General features: G+C 41.1%; 1 protein-coding gene and 1 pseudogene across 1 annotated transcript in view; one reads left to right on the top strand and one right to left on the bottom strand.

Annotated features, from left to right (window-relative positions):
- The window catches only part of LMBR1 (limb development membrane protein 1), a 198,603-nt gene extending 195,773 nt beyond the window's left edge, over positions 1-2,830 (bottom strand). Inside the window, exon 1 of the mRNA XM_036761244.1 lies at positions 2,765-2,830. Coding sequence (XP_036617139.1) covers positions 2,765-2,830 — 66 coding nt within the window. The remainder of the gene's footprint in view (positions 1-2,764) is intronic.
- An 8-nt stretch (positions 2,831-2,838) lies between these two features.
- Positions 2,839-22,314, top strand: LOC118850916 (annotated as a pseudogene).
- The last annotated feature ends 628 nt before the right edge of the window (positions 22,315-22,942 follow it).

Genomic DNA, 22,942 nt, shown 5'->3' with positions numbered 1-22,942 from the left:
AATCTACCTCAGTAGATTGAACCTAGCCCGCTTGTGAAAACAGGCGTCACAAAGGGTGGGATTTCTTAAGACAACCCATTATGATTGTAAATCCCTAATAAACTTTGTCTTTTCCCTAGGCTGAAAAAAAAAAGACGGTAGATTTCAGAGGAACAGAAATTATATAAGAAGTAGGCGCAGCTAGGTGATGCAGTGGATAGAGCACTGGCCCCAAAGTCAGGAGAACTTGTAATCTGGACTCTGACACTAGCTATGTGGCCCTGGGCAAGGAAAAAAGACAAGGACGAGAAGGAGGAGAAAGAGGAGAAGGAGGAGAAGGAGAAGAAAGAAGTTGTTGCTATACCACAAAAAGACTCCCATTGTTCATTGAAAAAAAAAAACAAACTTCACAGCCTGATATAGAGGCATGATGGTACAGTGTGAAGAGTCCCAGATTTGGAGTCACAGTGGCCAAGATCAAGTCTCAGCTCTACCACTTACCAAGCTGAGTGACTCATTAACAAAATCTCATTAACAAAATCAAAGGTTTGTACTACATGATCTCTGAGGTCTCTTTCAGTTCAAATCCTATGATTTCCAAACCTTTCCAGCTAAGAAGAATCTGCCCAAGTTGCTGACCCCCTGGCATAACCCACCCAGGGTCACCTCCAAACCAAGAGACACTGTACTAAATAGGGGATATAAATTTTTTTAAAAAAACTTGAAAAATCTGATGAACAAATCAGATACCATTTATCAGGAAGGGCCTTGTACCATGGTGGAAAGAACACTAGACTCATAATCTGTCTAGACCCAGAGCAATCACTTAGTAGCTTTGTGACCTGGGGCAGGTCAGAGGACCACAGAAATCCCAGAGTTCAAGGGGTTTTCAGGCTCAAGTACAACTAAACAGTAATCCCCTCTATGATATCCAAACAAATGGTCATCCAATCTTTCTTTGAACTGTTCCCTACAGCAGCCCATTCAACTTGTGCAAGACTCTCTGTGGGAATTATTAACTTCTCCAGGTCTCAGCTTTATTAGCTATAAAATTCCTATTTCACAGACTTGAGAGACTCAAACAAACTTAAAGAGTGTGAAAGCCAAACAAAAATTGTAAAGGGTTATAAAAATTGCTACTAAGAAAATCAGAAAACATAATGACCTTTTTAAAAATGTAGAGAATTGTAACTAACAGAAATCTGGCATATTATTTTCAAATCTAATATTCAAAAACATAAAAATCCATGTTTACCAAAGAACTACAGAAAATTTATGCAAATTATTTGAAGCTTTGTGTAACGAAGTAAGGCCAAAGCAGATGTTACACTCTACAATTTACAGAATGTAACTGGATCTTTAGAATACTTTGCTTATTTGGTTAGAGACAAGAACTAGATCTGTTAATTCACAGAACTCCCTCTACCAATGAAGGTGTGCCTCTTCTCAAAGGTTCTGTGCAAGGGTTCTTAACCTAACGTCTGTAACCTTTTTTTAAAAAATATTTTGATAACTGTATTTCAATACAATTGATTCCTTTCACAATCGTGTGTTCTTTATTTTGTGCCTTTAAAAAAGCATCATTCCCAGAAGAGACCCAGAGGCTTCACCAGACTGTTATGGGAGCCTGAAAACTGTTAAAATTTTGTAATCTTAGAGTTGCCCAAAGCCCTGAAGGGCTAAGTAATTTGCCCAGGGTCACACTGACAGCATATATCTGAGGCAGAACGAACGTTTATGGTGGGGAAGGCCAAATAACAGAAAAGTAAAATATAACTTAAGAGGACAGAAAGAGGGGGAGGTGGGGAGGGGAACAGAGAGAGTAAAGGGGATGGGGGGAGGGAGAGAGGGAGAGAGAGAGAGAGAGAGAGAGAGAGAGAGAGAGAGAGAGAAAGGAAGGAGGAGGCACCAGCGGCGTCGGCGGCAGAAGAAGAGAGGGAGAAAGAAGGAAGGAAGGAAGACAAGAGAAAGGAAAAAAGAAAGAGAAGCTTCAGTTCCAAAGAAAAATTATTAGCAGGTTACTGAACACTTGCCTGTGGATAGAAATAAAACACTCTCTCCAACCTGACTCTCCACCTCTTTCTACTAACAGGACTCAAGAAAAATGCATGGATGCTATGTTGCCATCACCTCTCTCTCTCTCTCTTCCTCTTTCTCAAAAGCTGGAGAGGAGAAAAAAAAGAGGCACAGGTGGAAACATCAAACTTGGGATTCTACGGGTAGTTTCTGGCGTCTGCTGCAGACGCTTCCCTCCGTGGAAGTCTGTACCTACGACCCCCGGACCCTCCTTCCAGCCCCGGCTCTTAGGGAAGCCCCACCTTGGCTGGGGGCAGAGAGGGAAGCAATGGAGCCAGAATGGAAGTGCTGACTCTGGCTCGGGGCAAGGGGCAGTGACAAGCCCCCTGGACGCGGCGGAGCGGAGCACGGGCGGTGGGCGTCACGAGGCAGCGGCTCGGGGGTCTCCCGGCGCTCGAGCACGGCCGAGGCGGGCTGGTCAGCTCACAGGCGAGCACGCCGGCGCCCGAGCCCTGGCCGCGGTGCTGGCCACCGCGAAGACGAGGATGAAGGTGGGGCCCGGCGCGGAGCGCGTCAGGAGGCGGGGGTGGGGCGAGGGAGGAGAAGCAGAGGAGGGGCCGCCGCGGGGTCTGGCGCTCAGCTCCCCTCGCTTGGCAGGGGAAGGCCGAACCGAGCAGGTGTAGGAGGCGGCGGCGGCGAAGCTGGGGAGCGCCCCCTCCCGCTGCCTGCGCCCCCCTCCCTGCTCCCCGCTCCCTCCTCCCTCACTCACCGTGGACTCCCGCACTTGGCTGTGGAAATGCTGCTCCCGGAGGGACACCTCGTCCTCCGCTTCCATCCTCCTTCATGCCCTCCGCTCCACCGCCCAGATCCGCCGGCACCGCGGCACCATCGCCCGCCCGGGGGGCCGGAGGCTGGGGGCTGAGGAGCGAGTGCTGCGGTCGGAGCGGGAGCGGGCGCGGGCGCGGGCACGACCACAACAACAAACGCCGCCGTCGCTGCCGCGGAAGCCGCTCGCGCTCGGGGGAGGACGGAGCGCGAGGAGGACGGAGGGGGCGGGGAGGAGGGAGATGGGGGGAACGGAGCGGGGGGGGGGGGGGGGGAGGAGACTGTTTGGCTCCTCCCCTTCGGGGAGGGGGAAACGTCGGAGGGGAAGCGCGCCCCGGCGCGCGCGTGCGCGTCACAGAAATGCGCCGCCTCCCGCCGGGGACAGAGGAGAACCTACGACTAGATGAAAGAGGCGGGGGGTGGAGTCCAGGGAGAAGGAGGAGGAGAAGATGAAAAGATGGGCGGGTCGGGGGGGGGGGGTGGCCTGGGAGACGCCCCCAACGAGGGGCGGGGTCTGATTGGGGCGGGGTGAAACCTCGCTGCGGGGCGGGGTGGCCTTTGGGAGCGGCGCGTGGAGGGTTATGGAGAGGGGAGTCTTTCCCTCCTGCGTTTGCGCCCCAGGGTTGGCTCAAGAAAGGCTAAAGGAATTGAGTGCAGTAGGTTGGACCCCCTCCCATTTCCTGGAAAAGAGAGGGGATGTCGGTAGTGTTGATTCTGTTTAAATGGCCAGAGCTTTTGTGTCCGGTGACTTGTCCACTTCCAGCACCCCGCTTTGCTGGCTCATCATCCCGAGCTACGCCTTTGTTTCCACGTCCTCTGCAGACCCGTTGGGGATTTTTTTTTGTTTTTGGCAGTGAGGCCTAGTGGGTGGGTCCTTGGGATAAAGTAGGTGAGAGGTCAAGAACTACATCCAGAAGCTTTAATCTATGAATCAGGAAACTTGGGCTTCTCTGGAGCTGATAAAGGGACTCCAGAGAGGTCATCAGTCTCCTCATGTTTTAAACAAAGATAACCATGTATATGCCATCCCTAGAGTCACCGGGTGACCTCACCAGCAGTCAAGAGGTTACTTATCTTCTAAGCGCTGTTTTGTCATTTGTAACCGATGTGTTCTAAGGAACCTGGAGATGTGAGAATTTTAACCAGATATGTCCAAAATTAAATAATTTTCTTACAGCAGGGAGATGGGACGGGTTAGACGGGAAGAAAAACACAGAAGCCAGTACTCTACTGTAACCATTTTCTCCAAGGTCACCTATGCCCTCCCTTCAATAAATCTAATGGCCCTGTCTCAGCTGTCATTCTCTTCCCCATCTCTGCAGCATTCCAAACCGTGCACTGCCCCCTCTTTCTTGCTTCTGCAAAATTATGCTTTGCATATACCAAAATAGTCATAGCCCCATTTTATATGGTAACAGAGAACTAGAAATAAAGCTGGTGAATGAATCAACAAACTGAAATGTGGATGCATTGGAATATTTTTGTGCAGTAAGAAATGAATGAAAAATTCAGAAAAACATGGGATGATTTGTATGAATGGATGCCAAGTAAAAAGCAGAATTAGGAGAATGCACAATGACTACAATGATGTAAATGAAGAACATGAACATTGGCTACAATAATGTAATTGAAAAGGCTATATAGCTTGTTGCCTCCACTTTCTCACCTCCTACTTCAGTCCTGAACACTGAAATGAAACTGCTGTCTCTGTGATCACCAATAATCTCTATTGCTAAATCCAGTGGCCTTTTCTCAGTACTCATTCTTCACGCCTTTTCTGCAGCATTTAGCATTTGACAACCCTGTCCTTCTTGATATTGTCTCCTCCCTGAGTTTCAAGACATTGCTCATTCATGGTTCTCCACTACCTGTATGACCTGTATATCCTGTATGACCAATTCTTCTTAGTCTCCTTGACAGATCATTATTCATGTCTCGTCCCTTATTCATGGGTGTGACCTGGGGCTTGGCCCTGAGCACTCTCCTCTATTTCTTTTTACCTAGTTTCTCTCTTGGTGAATGGATCATCCCATTCAACTATCATTTCTATGCAGATGCCTCTCAAATATATATATTAGGACTTCATCTCATTCCTGAACTCTATCTAGTTCCACAATTCTGAATGCTGGTATCTCAAATTTAAGATGCCTGAAACAAACCTCATTTTCTCTTCTAAACCCACTCCTCTTCTTAATTTTCCTATTTCTTTGGAAGGTACTGCCATTGTTCCAATCACCCAGATTCATAATCTCAATTTTTTACTCTCCCTTACCATCTATATACAATCAGTTGTCATCAGAAGAAGATAATAGAGCTGCCATTGTGGCCTTCCTAACCCAAAGCCTGGAAGGACAGGAAGCAAACTGCAGCTGAGGCTAGAAGCTGGGGATTTTAAGGCACATTCCAACAAAATTCTAAAATGGGAAGTGGAGCATGACCCCAGGGGTAGGTGATCAACCAATCAGAAAGTGAGGAGATGCACATTCCCACTTTTCACCAGGACAGCCAATCATGAGGTTTGGATCCAACACAACTATATCTACCTTCACCTTTTACAGCCTAACATTCCACACATAGTCTCCATATGTGAACAGTTGCATAGGGGTCATAAGGAAATTCCCCACTCCCTTGCCAGCATACCCACCAAGGAGAAAAAAATCATTTATTGAAAAGGGTACATGACCCAGCAAAACTGAGTATAATACTTCAAGGGAAAAACTGGACATTAATGAAATAGAGGACTTTAAAGTATTCTTGATGAAAAGACCAGAGCTGAATAGAAAATTAGACTTTCAAATACAAGATTCGAGAGAAGCATGAAAAGGTAAACAGGAAAGAGAAATCATAAGAGACTTATTAAAGTTGAACTGTTTACATTCCTAAATGGAAAGATGATATTTGTAACTCATGAAACCTTTCTCAGTATTAGGGTAGTTGGAGGAAATACATATAAATATATATATATATATATATATATATATATATATACATTTATATATCTGTGTGTGTGTATAGACAGAGGGCACAGAGTGAGTTGAATATGTGAATATGAAGGAATGATACCTAAAAAACATTAAGAGGTGAGAAAGAAATGTTCTGGGAGAATGAGACAGGGAGAGGTAGAATGGAGTAAATTATCTCACATAAAAGAGGCAAGAAAAAGCTTTTACAGTGAGGGGAAGAGGGGATCAGTGAAAGGGAATGAGTGAACTTTACTCCCATCAGATTTGGTTAAAGGAGGGAATAACATAAACACTCAGTTGGGTATGGAAATCTATCTTACCCTACAGGAAAGTATGGGCGAAGGGGATGGGGGGGGGGTGATAGAAAAGAGGGCAAATGAGGGAAGGAGTAATCAGAAGCAAACGCTTTTGAGGTGGGACAGGGCCAAAGGAGAGAATAGAATAAATGAGACAGCAGGATAGCATGGAGGGAAATCCAGTTAGCCTTTCACAACATGACTATCATGGAAGTGTTTTTCATGACTACGTCAGTATAACCTATATCAAATTGCTTGCTTTCTCAATGGGGATGGGTGGGGAGGGAGGAAGGGAAAGAATATGGAATTCAAAAGTTTTTAAAATGAATGTTAACAATTGTTTTTACATGCAAATGGGAAATAAGATATACAGGTAATGAGGTATAGAAATCTATCTTGCCCTACAGGAAAATAGAAGGGAAGGGGATAAGAGAAGAGGTGAGGGTGGGGGGAGGGGTGATAGAATGGAAGGTAGATTGGGGGAAGGGGTAATCAGAATGCACACTGTCTTAGGGTAGGGGGAAGGGAGAAAATTTGGAAATCAAAATCTTGTGGAAGTGAATGTAAAAAACTAAAAATAAATTAATTATAAAAAAAAGGAAAAGCATACAAGATCAAAAAAGTCTAGAGATAATCATTCTACTAAAGACTGCCTTGCATGGTTTGGGGGTTCTGCTTTCACCACCCTTTGCTTTCTATTGCTTAACTCTGTGCTAAAGGCTCTCTGCAGTTTAGCTCTACTCCTGTAGATGGTGATTGTCACCCTCTGCTTTCTCTCTGCTGAACTACTTAGTCAACAATTCAATTGTTCTCCAACACAGTGGTCTCCAAATTTTTGTATCAGGCACCACTGCTGGTAAAATAATTTTGCATACTCATCCCCAATATATGTGTAATTACTTATTCATAGATATATTCATTTACTACTAATGATACTAAAAATATATTTTAAAAGGTAAGATAAAGATGAAATATTTGAACCTAGAGTCAGAGAGTCACAAGAGTCTAATAAGAAGGAAAGTAACATGGTATGATTTGTGCTTTAAAAAAATAAATTTTATGGGAAAAGGATCCACATATACAAAAATATTTATAGCAGCTCTTTTTGTGATGGCCGAGAATTGGAAATTGAGGGGATGCCTATCAGTTGGAGAATGGCTGAACAAGTTGTGATGTATGAATGTAATGGAATACTATTGTCTATAAGAAATGATGAGCATGCAGACTTCAGAAAAACCTGGAAAGACTTGAATGAACTGATGCTGAGTGAAGTGAGCAGAACCAAGAGAACATTGTTGACAGTAACAGCCACAATAGGACTAACTTTGATAGATTTATCTCTTCTTAGCAATGCAATGGTCCAAGACAACTCCAAAGGACTCATGATAGAAAATTCTGTCCATATCCAGAAAAAGAATTATGGAGTCTGAATGAAGATTGAAGCATATTATTTGCTCTCTCTCTTTTTTCTTTTTTTGTTTGTTTCTTTTTTCTTGTGGTTTCTCCCATTGGTTCCAATTCTTCTTTATAACATGACTAATGTGAAAATAGGTTCAATATGAATGTGTATGTAGAGCCTATATCAAATTACATGCTGTCTTGGGGTACAAGGTGGGGATAGATGGGGAGAAAATTTGGAACTCAAAATCTTATGGAAGTGAATGTTGAAAACTAAAAATAAAGAAAAAAAATTTAAAAAATTGGGAACTGTGTAGAGGATGAATTTTCCTGGAGAGAGGCTAGAAGTAGGGAAACCAAAGTACAAGCTATAGCAATAGTCCAAACAAGAGGTGATGAGGCTCTGAACTGGGGTAGTGGCTGTGTCTGATGGAAAATGGAGTGAGCAGAAATACTTATACAATAACAACAATATTGTAAAGACAAACAATTTTGAAAGACTGAGAAACTCTGATCATGACCAATGACCAACCAAAATTCCAGAGGACCCAAGATGAAACATAGTATCCACTTTCAGATAGAAAAGTGATGGATTCTGAGTACATAATGAGACATTTTTTTTTACATGGCCATGTGTGAATTTGTTTTGCTCTGCTTTGCATATTTGTAATGAGTTTTAATTTTCTTGATTTCTCAATGAAGGAAAAGGGAGAGTGATAGAAGTACGAGAATGTGGACCTGAAAATAAAATTGAATTTTTTAAAAAGAGTCAAATTAAAATGTAGAATATGGGTAACTAGAAGAATGTTGGTTGCTCCCCAGAAATAGGGAAATTTTAAAGAGGGATGCATTTGGGAGAAAGGTAATGAGCTCTACTTTGGGCATGTTGATTTTGAGTGTGGGTGTGTTGAGGTAACCACGAGAAATAAAGTTTGAAATGTATATATACATATATATATATATATATATATATATATATATATATATATATATATATATAAAACTTTAAGGACCCACCTCATACCCATCAAATTGGCAAAGATGGCAAAGAAGGAAAATGACAGTTGTGGAAAAGCCTTTGGGAAGATAGGAACACTAATGTACTCTTGGTGGAGGTATGAATTGGCCCAGCCTTTCTAGAAAATAATTTGGAACTATGCCCCAAAAGTCACTAAGCTGTCTTTTTGTCCAGGAATATAATAAAAAAGAGGAAAAGACTCACATATGCAAAAATATTCATAGCAACACTTGTAGCAAGAACTGAAAACTAAGAGAACATATCCAGCACCTGGGGAATGGGTAAACAAATTCAGGTATATAAAGATAATATACTATTATTACACTGTAAGAAATTACAAAAGGGACAGCTTTTCCAGAAACATGGGAAAACTTATATGAACTGATTCAGAATGAAGTCAGTAGAATCAGAAGAATTATTTATATAATAACAATAAAAGAACCTTGAAAAACTTTAAAATTTGATCAATGACATAACCACCAAAAACTCCTAAGGACTAATAATGAAGCATTCTACACAGTTAAGATAAGTGATTATCTTAAGGTACAGAATGGAACATACATTATCAGATACAACTAATGTGTAGATTAGCTTAGCTTATACATATCTTTTACAAATGTTTTATCTTTTATTTTTCATTGGTGAAGGAATTAGCAGCAAGGGGGCTAGCAATATTATTGCAAAAAAAGATAAAGAAAAATAGAAAAAAGTCATTTAAGTATTTTTAGATGCACAAAAACAAGCAGAAAGAAACGCAAATGAGCAGGCCAGCTTTGAAAGTAACACTGAATTTGTTAAATACTTAAAAGCAAAATCAAGCTATACACAAAAGTCACAGATTCATGTGCACTCCTCATTATCTGTTCTACATTATAAATGGAAATGTTCGTTTTATTCTATGTTTGTTAAGAGTAAAAAAATTTTTAAGACCATAAAAATTGTAATTAAGAAATCAATGATTCCTTTGAAGAAAGTTTCAACTGAGTGAGGAATCAAGGATGAAGAAGGACCCCTCCAAAGAAATAGGGATATTCAAAAGAAGAGTAGGTTTGCTGGGGGTGTGGGGAATAATATAATTGTACCCTATTATGCCTGCTCATCCTGGACTCCTCCCTCTCATGAAAAAATTAAAAAGGGGTGGGGCTTACTCACCAACTCCAACTCCAGAGCATAGAGCTTGCCACTGTGGTTATGGAGGATGAGGTTTGGGAAAGCAAGAGGCTGGGAGAGGGTATCAGATTAGGCTATTTTGTTCCCTCCCTAAGGGGCCACTACCCAGGGCTAGCTAGTGAGGGCCAGCTGTAGGGAAGGGAGGGGCAAAAAGGAGGGAGAGAGTGGGATGGTATAGTCGTTTGGGAGATAAGCTCATAGTTGGCTATGGGGAAGATGAGACGCAACCCATCTTCCTACACTCTGACTGGTTAATCACTCACTCCTTTGGGGTCAATCAATAGCTCCCCCTTTGGAAATCACTTGTCCAGCAGATAATAACCATCCCTTTTCCCAGGAGATGAATTTTCTAAGTTGGCCCATGTGGGGACAAGTCTTCCACAGTATTTTATCAGCCTAAAACAAAAAGAAAAACTCCACAACATTTCTATTATCTTTAAGCCTTCATTTGTACTATTGACCATAACCCCACATCTTGGCAGGAGAGGGAAAAAGTATATAGCAACCCCAACTTACACCAACCAAAGAAGCCTCTGTCTTCAATCACATATAGGCTTGTGATAAATCTGCTACCTGCCCCCTTCCTCCCCCAGCATACGGTCTCCTGCTCACATCTATACCTTCCACTGAGTCTTGGAGTGTGGGGGAACATCCCCACTCCCTTCCTAATTGTTCCTCCATCACCCATCTTCCCACAGGGAAGAGCTGCTTCCCAGAACATCTGGAAGAAATAGGGGATGCCACTAGCTCTAGAGAGACTTTTAGTCTCTGTTACACAAAGCAAAGCAAAGTGTGTTAGCTCATAGCAACTGTGTCATTCCCTCTCTCTGTTCTCCTCCTTTATGAGTGACTAAAGACTTAATAATCTTAATACATCCCATTCCTCTTCAGTCTCTTGGAAAATTAAGCATCTAATATTTTTACCCTAACAACCATTGCTTTGGATAGCTAATACCTGCTCATCATCATGTCCTACATTGTATTTGCTTTCTATGCAATTAAACAGGGTGCTGTTTGGTCTTAAGTGAACTAAGAGACAATTTAATACTATTTCTGGAGGCAATATCATAAGTAGACATTAAATTTACCGCATGTTGATCTCTATCAGTTTTTTATTGTCTGGTAGTGATTCAGCAATATATCAAATTCTAGGCTATAACTGTCCACTTTATGCCACCCCCCCCCCCGAGTAGGACATAAATTGGGAGATGGGGGAGAATAAAAGCATAAAAAGGAATAATCATTCTGATTCACCCATTCCAGTCCCACCAAGGGGGCAAGGGAAGAAAGGGAAAGGAATGGCAGGAAGGCAGATAGAAGGAAGGAAGGAAGGCCCAAAGAGTCTGGATGACTTGTCTGAGTCCATACAACTCAATAGTGGCGGAACTGGGAGTAAAAGCCAAATTGCCTGTCTCTCAAGTCAGTGCTCTTTTTGCTCTAACACAGAGCCCTTCTTGAATAAGCCCTCCCTCTCAAAGTATGCTCCTTCTAGGTTTATCCTCCAGTAACAGCCACTAGGTTTTCACATTCCTTCGGGTGTTAACATTTTTGTACATAGAGAACAGTGAGAAGTCATAATGTCACCCTTCCCATAAACCCCTAGTGAATGAATAATGAATGAACCCCCAGCCATAGACCCACACAGAGACAGAGCTGATAGAAGTGCTTCCCTAAAACTTGTATATATACTTTAAACCCGCTCAACCTTCCTCAGCAATACTTAACTTTTGTTATCTGTACCAACCTATTTCTTTTCTTTTTTTGGAGGCAATTAGAGTTAAATGACTTCCCCAAGGGCACACAGCTAGTAAGTGTCTGAGGCCAGATTTTAACTTAGGTCCTCCTGACTCTAGAGCCAGTGCTCTATCTACTGCACCACCTAGCTGTCCGTTAACCTCCTTTTTCTAGGGCCAATTGAATTAATGCTTTGATATCTGTGTATTATTCTACAATGTAGGACAGTTGTCTATATATCCACCAAATATACACAGTATACTGTTCATGGTAAACTCATTTGCTTTTATTATCACTTCTTTTCATGGAAAGTAGAGCAGCCTAAAACAGAGGAGAAACTTCTTTGTTAATTTTATGGTTATAATAGTAATAACAGACGTGCCTCGCTAAAAAACAGTTTCACAATACTGGATAGATAAAATAACAATCATATCCAGAGAAATCTCAATTTCCTAGAGTGAAGAGGTTGATAGGCTACTCAAATTTTACTCCCCAGTCAGAAAGAGGGAACAGAGACATACGGACAGGAAAGCCAGAAATGACTGGTAGATTTCATGAAGTGTAGGCACAAGGCCCCCAAAAGTTGTGCCAACAAGGTGTGCATTATTGCCAGCCTTACATTCTCCATGTACAATATTCCATCTTCCAACTCTGAATTTTGGCAATATTGTACCTCATGCCTGGAATGATCTCACCTCTACCTCTTGTAATCTTTGTCTCTTTCCAAGGCATAGCTCCTCATTTTTTATAGGAGGCTTTTCCAAATCCTCCCAGCTGTTAAAGCTCTCCCTTCTCCAAATTACTTTGTATATATTTAACCACCATGTGGCACTGCTATCCACTAAACTGATCCTGTTCAATAGGAAAGACTAGTCTAAGTTAGTCTCACACTTTCCTTCCCAGTTATACATTCTACCCCATTGGAGGGAGTGAAGAGTGCTATGGACATGCAAAAATCTTTACTATTCTCAGATAGTTTGCAACCTTCTATCACTTAGTTCCACATATCTCTATGTGGTTGTTAATCTAAAGACTCTAGTTAGTATGGATTTGCCCAATTAGTTTAAGAACATTGACAAGATGGTGTGCTTGTCAAGGATTGAAACCAGGCTAATGAGAATATTAGAGATCTTAGCATATAAGAATTAGTAGAAGGAACTGGGAATATGCAACCTACGAAGAAGAGATAGGGTGTAAGAAGTTGAGGGGAAAGTAGAGTATAAAATATCTACTTTCTTAAACCAAGTTGCAGAAAACCGAACAAGGTATTCTAAATGTTGTCTGATAACAGTAGAAAACAATGAAACAACCACATGCCTTTTCCCGGACAATATACTTCCATTAATATAGATTAAGACAGCATTAGTTTTTCTGGTTGCCATATCATAATGGATTCATACAGGGAAACTCTGCTACTTCCATTTCTTCAGTAATCACTCTTCAAAATCTTGTAATTTGGTGCCAGGCTTCATTCTGCTGGTGATGAAATTATGCCAGTCACTTAGCCTGAGGTAAGATCCCTCCTGAGAAAATATGGGTGGGGGGATAGGGAGAAAGTGAGGACTTGGCCCAAATCACAATCCAAGTCAGAAAGAAACCAGAACCAGAGCTGGGTCAGGAGCCAAAGATCATTAGGGACTCAGAGTCAGGAGTTGAAAGTGATATGGATGATCTAGGTAGTCAAGGATAGATAGGGTTTTAACAAACAAAGATGAAGGACCAGAGGATGAGAGGTTTGGAGATGAAAGGGACCTCAGAAGCCATCTAGTTCAATCTCTTCAATTTATAGTTGAGGGTACCAAGACCCAGAAAAATCAAATGACATGCCTGAGGTCACACAGGTAGGAAGTAGCAAAACCAGGTTTTGAACACAGGTCCTCTAATTCCAAATTCCACTGTTTGTACCATGCTGCCTCCCTAAGAAGATATTTCAGGCATGGGGAATGGTATAACCTAAAGCACTGAAGCAGAAATGAGGAGTGTATAGGAGATGATGAATAATTCAATTTGGCTGGTGCTGGGAAAATATGATAAAGCTTAGAGTGAGTTAAGGGCAAAAAGGCAAGAGAGCACCAGATGTGGAAGGTTTTAAATACAAAGCTAAAAAGTTAAAATTTTGTTCAGTACATAATAGGAGGGCATTAGAGTATTTTGAGCAAAAAAGAAAAATAAAAACTATATTTAAGGAGATTAATTTGGCAACAATTGATAGGTAGATTTGGTATGTCATTTTACTTGGAAAAAATAATTAAATTGTTTTCTATTGTCACCTACAAAAGGAAGCTTGCCATTGAAGACCCCGCACAATTTGAGCCCAGCATCCCTTTCCACTCTTATTTCCCATTGCTCTAGTAAAAAAACTCTGCTCTAGCCAAGCTAGTTCATTCAGTGCCTCTCCCTAAATATGTCTTCTAAGAGAGAAAAATGGGAAGACTGGTATAAACTGATGCAGAATGAAGTAAGCAGAAGTAGGAGAATAATTTATACTATAACAACATCGTAAAGACAAACAACTTTGAAAGATTTAAGGACACTGATCAACGTAATGACTAACCATGATACAAGTCTCTCCAGGTTTCTCAATAAAACTCTTGTTATTTCTTATGAGGAAATAGTTTGTTTAGCCATTCCCTAATTTATAGACACCCTTTCCGGAGTTATTCGACGAATGACGAAGAGAACCAATGACGAAGCATGTTTCATCATCAATGATGAAATATTCTTTCTGTCAGAGAGGTCATAGATTCAAGGTACAGAATAAGACATATACTATTTTTAATATCATTTATCCAACAATAGCCATGCCACTTCTCTCTGCTTCTTCATATTCTATGCATCCTCTTCAAAACTAAACTAATATCTCTGATAAAGGTCTGATATCCAACATATCTAAGGAATGGATTTAAATATGTAATAACAAGAGGCCTTCCCCAATAGATTAAAGATCAAAGGAAAAGAAACAGCATTGTCAAAGCTATCAACAGCCATGTGAAGAAATTCTCCAAATCACTAATAGAAAAATGCAAGTTAAAACAACTTTGAGATTCTATCTCACAAAAGGGATACTTACAATTGTTAGATGGGGCCATGGGAAAACAGGCACACTAATGCAATATTAGTAAAGATGTGAATTAATCAAATAACTCTGGAAAGGGCATCCATAAATTAGGGAATGGCTAAACAAACTATGGTTTATTTCCTCATAAGAAATAACAAGAGTTTTATTGAGAAACCTGGAGAAACTTGTACAAAGTGATGCATAATAAACAGAAACTGAAAATTTTATAGAATAACAACACTACAGAGACAAACACCTTTGAAAGACTTAAGATCTTGGATCAACGAATGCAATGACCAACCACAATTCAGAGGCCCCGATAATGGATGGAGCATGCTATCTACCTACTCAACAGAATGAGATGTATATTTTTGGATACCACAGACATGAAGATTTATTTTTCTCACTGTGCATATTTATTACAAGAGTTTGGAGTTTTTCTCAATTAGTAAAACTTAACACATTATATAATGTAAGTCATGTGCTCCAGGGAATGACAGTGACCAGTATGGCACAGCAAGCGCTCAAACCAGGACCATCCAGGTGCCCAGGGGTTCTGAGGTCCCTTGCACTTTGTTCTGAGTACCCTAGAGGATCCTAAAGACTAAGTGTTCTAAACCTCAAAGATCCAATGGGGCCTAATCTCAGGAAGTGAGGTCAGGGCAGTGGTATGGACAATCCAGATTGAGACTGGCCCATCCAAAAAGCACAGAACGGGTCAAAACTGAGCCTGGAAACAAAGACCCGATTTAGAAAATAAAGCTGGAGAGATGAGGAAATCAAAGACAGTACCAACCAGAGGGCAAAGTAAAGACAAAAAAGAATCCACCGATCACTCTCTGAAAGGAATTCCAAAAGGAAAAGTCCCAGCAATGTCATAGCCAAAATCTTGAGCTCTCATGTCAAATAAAAAATACTTCAACTGACCAAAAAAATCAGTTTAAATACCAAGGAATTGTCATCAGGATCGCACAAAACCTGACAGCTTCCTACTTAAAATAAGAGGAGTTTTTGGAATACGATATTCCACAAAACAAAAAAGATAGGCTTACAACCAAGCATAATTTATCCTGCAAAACTGAATACAATTCTACAAGGAAAAAGTAGGTATTTGATGGAATAGAGGACTTTCAAGCATTTCAGACTAAAAAAAAAACAACTCAGAGCTGAGTTATAACTTTGAAATGTAAACACAAGAAGAAAATTAACCTATAGAGGTTTTTTTTTAATTAATTGAAAGGGGCTATATGATGATGTAATCTTAGCATTCTAATGAGGGAAAAGGAGCAAGTGTCCTGAATAAGAGAATAAGAATTTAGATAGCACCTACTATATGCCAGGTACCATGCTTTTTATAAATATTTTCTCATTTGATCTTCAAAACAACCCTTTGAAATAGGTTCTATTATTATCCCCAGATTATAATAGAGGAAACTGAGGCAGACAGGAGTTAAGTGACTTGCCCAGGGTCACTCAGCTAGTATCTGAGGATGAATTTGAACTCAGAATTGCTTGACTCCAGACCCAATACTCTATCCCCTGTTCCACCTTGCTATTTCTCCCTTCAGAGGGAGTTAGATAAGAAAAACATGTCTTAGGAACTGATTGGTTCTGTTTTAAGGGATTTAAAATCAATCAGTCAATATTTATTAAGCATCTACTATGTGTCAGGCACTGTGCTAAGTGCTGGGGATATAAAAAGAAGCAAGAGAGAAAAATAAGGATAAGTAAAAAATATACTTAGAGGCAGCTAGGTGGCGCAGTGAGTAGAGCACCAGCCCTGGAGTCAGGAGGACCTGAGTTCAGAAGGCGGCCTCAGACACTTGACACACTAGCTGTGTGACCCTGGGCAAGTCACTTAACCCCAATTGCCCAGACTTCCCCCCTCCAAAAAAAAAAAAAACAACAAAAGAGAATACATTTAGAGAAAAGGGGAAGAATGCAGTGTAACCTCCAATTTGTCATAGCTGAAGCAGATGAGAAGAAAAGTAACAAACAGAAGCAAAGGGGTCAGATGAATAGGTATCAAATGAACCTAACTCTTCTCTGAACTGGACAAAGGATAATTGAACACATATACACACACATACACAAAGAGTGAGATAAAAAATACATCAAATTCAGAAGGAAAATAAGCAGGATGTAGGGAATAATCCTAAGAAAAATTAACTTCCTGATCCTGAAAAGAAGATTAGAAGAATTTAAACCCAGGGGTATGCAAATCATTTGGGTAATAGCTTAGCAAATTGTGATATATGGATGGAATGCAATGTTATTGTACATTGAGAATTGACAAAAGGAGATAATTATACCAGGTAATATCAGAAATACCAGAAAATACCAGGTAAAATCAACTGATACATGGTGAAATGAGCGACACTGCAAAGAAAACCAACTTGTGAAAGAACTCTGATCAAATGATGAACCAACTCTGTCTCCAGAAGGCCTGTCATTCACCTCCCACCTGAATGCTTTCTTGATCCTCTCTAGTTCTTAGTGTCCTCTCTCTCTCCTTAAATTACTTCGTAACTACTTATCTGTGTGTGTTTTTTTTCCCCACTCCCAGGAGAATATAAGTTCCTTGAGGATAGAGACTTTAATTTTTGTCTTTGAATCCCCAACACTTAACATAGGGCCAGACAGATCACATTCCTGATAAATATTTGTTGAATTGAACTGGATTTCATCTCTATTCCCTCAGACAGAGGGCAGACTCAGGCTATCCTAGCACCTTTTAATTTTATGTAGCCTTGTATATTTATAGCAAGCAGGTTTACTATGACATCAATAAGCCTCAGCAGCAGAAGCTGTTCCCATCTGTTGCCTGTAAACCTAACAGGCGTGAACCAAGTCCCACTGCCAAGTACTGCTTAGGAAATTGGAAAGGCTCACTTCGGTAACTAATAAAAACCATTATATGGGCACCTTTACCTGACCTTAGACTGTTGTGTTTCCAAATATTCTGCTGCTAATTCTCCTCTTTTACAGCATTTTAAGGCCAATTTTCAAGTGAGTTTCATAAAATCACTCAGACACAGGAAATCAGAGACCCAGTAAACTCTATGATATAGAGCTTAAAAGAGAGATTTAAGGGGGTATGGGGATATTCCAACTCTTTTTGACTTTGTGCTCAATAGAAAAGTTTGAGAGATCACTAGGGTGTTCATGTTGGGACCCAGGACTGAAAGGAAAGGGTGCTTAACCACTAGAGCTGGAGCTCATCTTTGGGATTTTGTACCATCTGTTATATCTGATCCTGGGGAGCTAAAGCTTCAATCTATGAAGGGCTCACTAGTCTATTAATGAACCAAACCAATCAATCAGTAAGCATTTATTAAGCAGCTACAATGTGTCAGGAACTGTTCTTGGCAAGGGAGATACGAGGACCACAAAAATAGTCCCTTTCCTTATGGAATTTATATTCTATCAGGAGGCAAACATGTATAAGTACATACAAAACATATGCAATACATATTACATAGCCTGCAAAGAGTTTATCTTCTTGGGAGGGTTCTCCTGCCTAGACAAAACTGTTTATTTATCCCTGAGAATGTGGTGGTATCCTGGGCTTTCTAAGTAATTAGTGGTACTAATAGGAATCTCAATTTAGAGGGAGTTTCCAACTACCCTTCACTCTTGCTTAGTAAAAAGAGTTAAGGCCAGTCTCTTTTTTCGTTCCCAGCATCCAAAATAAACATTTTTAAATTTTTAAAATTTTTTGATAGATACATCTCATTTCAATCAGATGTCTGGCTCCTCCTATATCACAGGGTATAAAAACCCTGCAGGGGTTAGTCAGTATGGATGAAGACCGGCTATTCACTTAGAAAGGATTAACTGTCTCCTTAAGTATACACTGAGTGGGAGCAAAGCACAGCAGATAGAGGGGCTGACATTGGAGTCAGGAAGACAATTCAAGTTTGGCCTATGATATATATTTTGCCTTACAAAAGAGTTGCCAGTCTGCACCAAATTATATATAAAGACCAAAAAAAACCCCCAAACAACAAAATTACTGGCATAGTCTCATTGCCTTTCACACTGTAACCAGGACATTGTAGCTATGAAAAATACTTTGATGTTTCAATGGCTTCCCTAAAAATGCACAACTGATATGTGTTGGGAGCCTGAGCATGCATGTTAAGAAATGTTTCATAGAAAATTAAGGGTTTTTTCTAAAATCACCACTGTCTTTGCCCTCTAAATTCAGCATATCTAAAGTCAGTGTATTCCACTTCTGATTGGCAAAGGGGTTAAGGAAAATCCATTTTCTTTATTGTTGTTTCTAGCAATCATCAAAAACAGCACCGTGAGCCCTGGCCAAGGCTAGAGGGCAGCAGTGCTACATCCAGAGGCAGTCTGGATTCAGTCATCCCTCCCCTTTGAGACCAGATCAGAATTTCAGTCTTTGTTCTAGGTTTTCTGGGGGGGGGTGGGTGGGTGTGTGTGTGTGTGTGTGTGTGTGTGTGTACACTCTAATGTTGGAGTTCCAGATAATAATTTCTTTTTTTTTAATTCAACAACTTACCTCATATTTGTATTTAAATTTTCCTTAGAATCACAGAATTTTAGAATTACAAGAGACTGTACAGGTAGATTACCTAGTCCAGGGGTTCTTAACCTTTTCTGTGTCATGGACTTCTCTGAAATTCTGGTAAAATCTGTGGACCCATTCTCTGAATAACATTTTTAAATGCATAAAATGAAATACACAGGATTATAAAGGAAACCAAATATATTGAAATACAGTTATAAAAATATTTTTTTAAAGAACCACTAATTCTAGTTCACTTCACCCCATTTTAAAGACTGTAAAACTGGGGCAGAGAGATTAAGTTCATTGCCAAGGTCACCAGACTCCTGGTGTGGTTCTCTTTCCATTACAGTCTTTTTGCCGCCCCTTTAACCTGCCCTTTTTTATACACAATAAACTTTTATTTAGAACTAATTATTGACTTGTGTAGAACATATGTATATATGGTTACATTATAATTATTACGTTATTATTATAGGCTTTAAAGGACAGCATAACTCAACAGAATTAAGAGAGGGGACTGGAATGGGAAAGACCTGAAGAAAGTGGGATTTGAACTGTCTTGAAAGAAGCTAGAGAAACTGAGGCAGAAGTGAAATGGGAGAGAGGATTCCAGGTTTGAGGGCCAGCCAGGACAAAGGCAGAGTCAGGAGGTTGACTGTTATGTGTAAGGAAGAGCAAGGAGGCCTATATAGCTGGTTCACAGAGGAGAGTAAATGAGTAAGAAGACTGGAAAGGTAGGAAAAGGCCAGGGCCTTAAATGCCGAATTTTATATTTGATCGAGCAGGTGTTACGGAAATCACCAGAGTTTATTAAGTGAGAGCCTTCACCAAAGAAATGGCATCTGAAGAAAACCTTGAAACCTGGATAGACTTAATAGGCAAAGAGGCTGTGAGGTGGAACGGGGAGTAACATTCCAGGCATAGAAAATAGCATGAGTAAAGCTACCAAGATGGGATTGTGGAGGACATTGAAAGATTACGAGCACAGTCCCCGGGGCTCGGCCCAAAGAGCCCGCACGGATGGACAAGACTACAAGCCACAACCCCGATGCTGCCGTCGTCTAGTCCCACTGAGTCCACCGGCCTTGGGAAGAAGCAGGTGGCTCCTGGCCCCTCCCCTCCCGATCGCACCAGCTCAGCTTGGCCCGGGAGCCTAATGGTCCAGCGTGGGCGGTCCCGAGCCCCGCCCGACAGGATTCTTTGGCGCCGCACCCCTCACCAGCGCCCTCCAGGTGTGCGGCTGAAATGGTGAGCTGAGGCTGCTGCGGCCGTCTGATCTCTCTCCGGGCCGGCGAGGAGCGCGCCCAGTCTTGTGTTCCCAGGCTGAGCCACCTCCCCCAAGCCGTCCCCCAACACACACTCCTCACCTGTAGCCCAGGGGCATGGTCCGGAGGAGATGCTGCTGATGCGAAGAGCCGCGGAACTTTCCCACAGCTTCTCGGGTGAAACTTCCATTAGCTACGTATGTTTTAACGCCTTTATCTTTTTTTTTCTAAAAGGTAACGTTGTGTGAGGGAGTTTCGGGCACCTCTATTATTAGGACACTCGTCCGGGGCTCCTTTGGAAGCCCCCATTGGCAATTGAACCGGTAGACAACGCTGCTGGTAGGGAGAAAGAAGTTCAACAGGATGACCTCCAAACAACTGGAGATTGCTACTTTCACCTATTTTTATAAGAAATGGGGACTCAACATTTGTAACTTATGCCAACTAGGAGCTGTACGTGTGTGCTGGTGTTTTTCTTTGGGTGTGGTGTAGTCTTACCTATACCATTATCGGAACCGAGGACTCCGTAGCAAGCAGCAAAAAAAAAAAAAAAAAAGTCTCAGTTTGGGATTTTCCTGACATTCTTTCATCTTTGCCATTTGTTGGCTTTTTCTGGACAAAATCACCTTCCCACTCAGCACCAAGGAGCAACTAAAGTCCAGGAAGGGCTCATAGGAAATGGATGCTCCAGAGACAACCTTACTGGGAACAGTTGCATCTACACCAGTGACTTCTGAGTATGACCCAGAAGTTGTTATTGGGGGATCAGGTATACTTGGGTCTACTTCGGCTGCCGGACATGGAAAAAAGGTAACAGTAATTGAGATTTAAAAGAGTTGACAGGATATTTGTAGAACTGCTACAGACAGGAGGTGTTTGTGCTCTTAAAGACCTGGGTCTTGAAAGTACAGTGGAAGGCCTTGATAACCATATTGTAAATGGCTATGTAATTCATGACCAAGGGTGCTGTGTGGAAATTGGAGTTCTGCATCCAGGTTCAGCAAACAGAGTGGCAGAACATTTCATCAGGGAAGTTTCATCATGAGTCTATGAAAGGCAGCTATGGCAAAACCCAATACAAAGTACATTGAAGGGATTGTGTTGAAATAACTAGAGGAAGATGATGTGATGGGAGTTCCTACAGAGATGAACTGGAGAAATTAAGGAACTCTGTGCACCACTGATAGTTGTTGCAGATGGACTTTTTTCCAAGTTCAGGAAAAATCTGGTTTCCAATAAAGGGTCTGTCACATTCCATTTTGTTGGCTTCCTTGTGAAAGATGTGCCACAATTTAAAGCAAATCATGCTGAGCTCATTTTGACAGATCCTAGTCCAATTCTCATGTACCAGATTTTATCCAATGAAAGTTACGTTCTTGTTGCTACTCATGGAGAAGTGCCAAGAACCTTAAGAGATTATATGGTAGAGAAAATTAATCCACAGTTTCTCAATCACATAAAAGAACCATTCCTACAGGAAGTTCAGAATGATCCTTGGAGGTCTATGCCCGAAAGTTTCCTTCCTCCTTCACCAGTAAACAAAGAGCCTTTCTTGTTTTCTGAGATGCCTATAATATTTGGCACCCTCTTACTGGCTGGGAAATGGGTGTTGTTTTCAATGCATAAAAATATGCTGGAGCCTGCTAAAGAGCATCCCCAGCCTTTATGATGAGAGACTGGTTCTCCAGGCCAAAAATTCATTCTATTGGTCAAGCATGCATTTGTTGTGAATATTCTTGCTCGAGCTCTTTATGAATTATTTTCTGGCACAGATGAGTCCCTGTGTTAGTTAAGAAAAGCATGTTTCCTTTACTTCAAGGTTGGTGGAAAATGTATTGCTGGTCCAATTGAGTTGCTCTCTGTACTGTCACCCAATCTCATAACTCTACTTGGACATTTCTCTACTGTTGTATTATATGCTATTTACTTTGTTTTAAGTCAGAACCCTGAATCACAAAACCACGAGCCTTTCTCAGCAGTAGTCCTGTCATTTACACAGCTCGCTAGGTCATATTTCCTTTAATTTATTCAGAAATTAAATACTACTTATATTAAACTTAAGGGAAGCTCATTAGAGAATGACTACATGGAACTCACCAAGCCTTAAGAGACTTTTGGGAGAACATATACTGCTGCATGCTAAACTGCTACTAAAACACAGACACACACATCAAGATGAAAATTAACTTGTTTTTTTTTACCTTCTTTGTGCATAAACAGTAATAAATAATGTTTTACTTTGCAATCTAAAAACAGATTGTTGGCAGCCCAAGCTTTGGCTGAGAATGAGAGTATGTGAAGGGGAATAGTGAGAGATAAAGGTGGAAAGGTAAGTAGGAGACAAATTGTGGAGAGATTGGACTGGGCTGAGTTCTTTGGCTTTATTAAATAGGATGAGGAAAGCCATTGAAGGTTCTTAGCAATGGAACACTGGGATCAGATCGGGTCATTAAGGTGTTATATCATCAAAGTGTTGTATCTGTCAGTAATTGGTAGGCTAGGTTGGAAGAAGGAGGGAGGGAATAAGCATTTATATAAAGCCTACTATTTGTCAGGCACTATGCTTTACCCTTTACAAATATTATCTCATTTGATCCTCATCATAACCCTGGGAGGTAAGTGCTATTATTATCCCCATTTTACAGTTGAGGAAATTGAGGCAAACAGAGGTTAAGTGACTTGC

The sequence above is a fragment of the Trichosurus vulpecula genome, chromosome 5 (assembly GCF_011100635.1).
Source record: "Trichosurus vulpecula isolate mTriVul1 chromosome 5, mTriVul1.pri, whole genome shotgun sequence".
Taxonomy (NCBI): Eukaryota; Metazoa; Chordata; class Mammalia; order Diprotodontia; family Phalangeridae; genus Trichosurus; species Trichosurus vulpecula.
The sequence above is the reverse complement of the archived record's forward strand: the minus strand, read 5'-3'. Positions and strand labels throughout refer to the sequence as shown.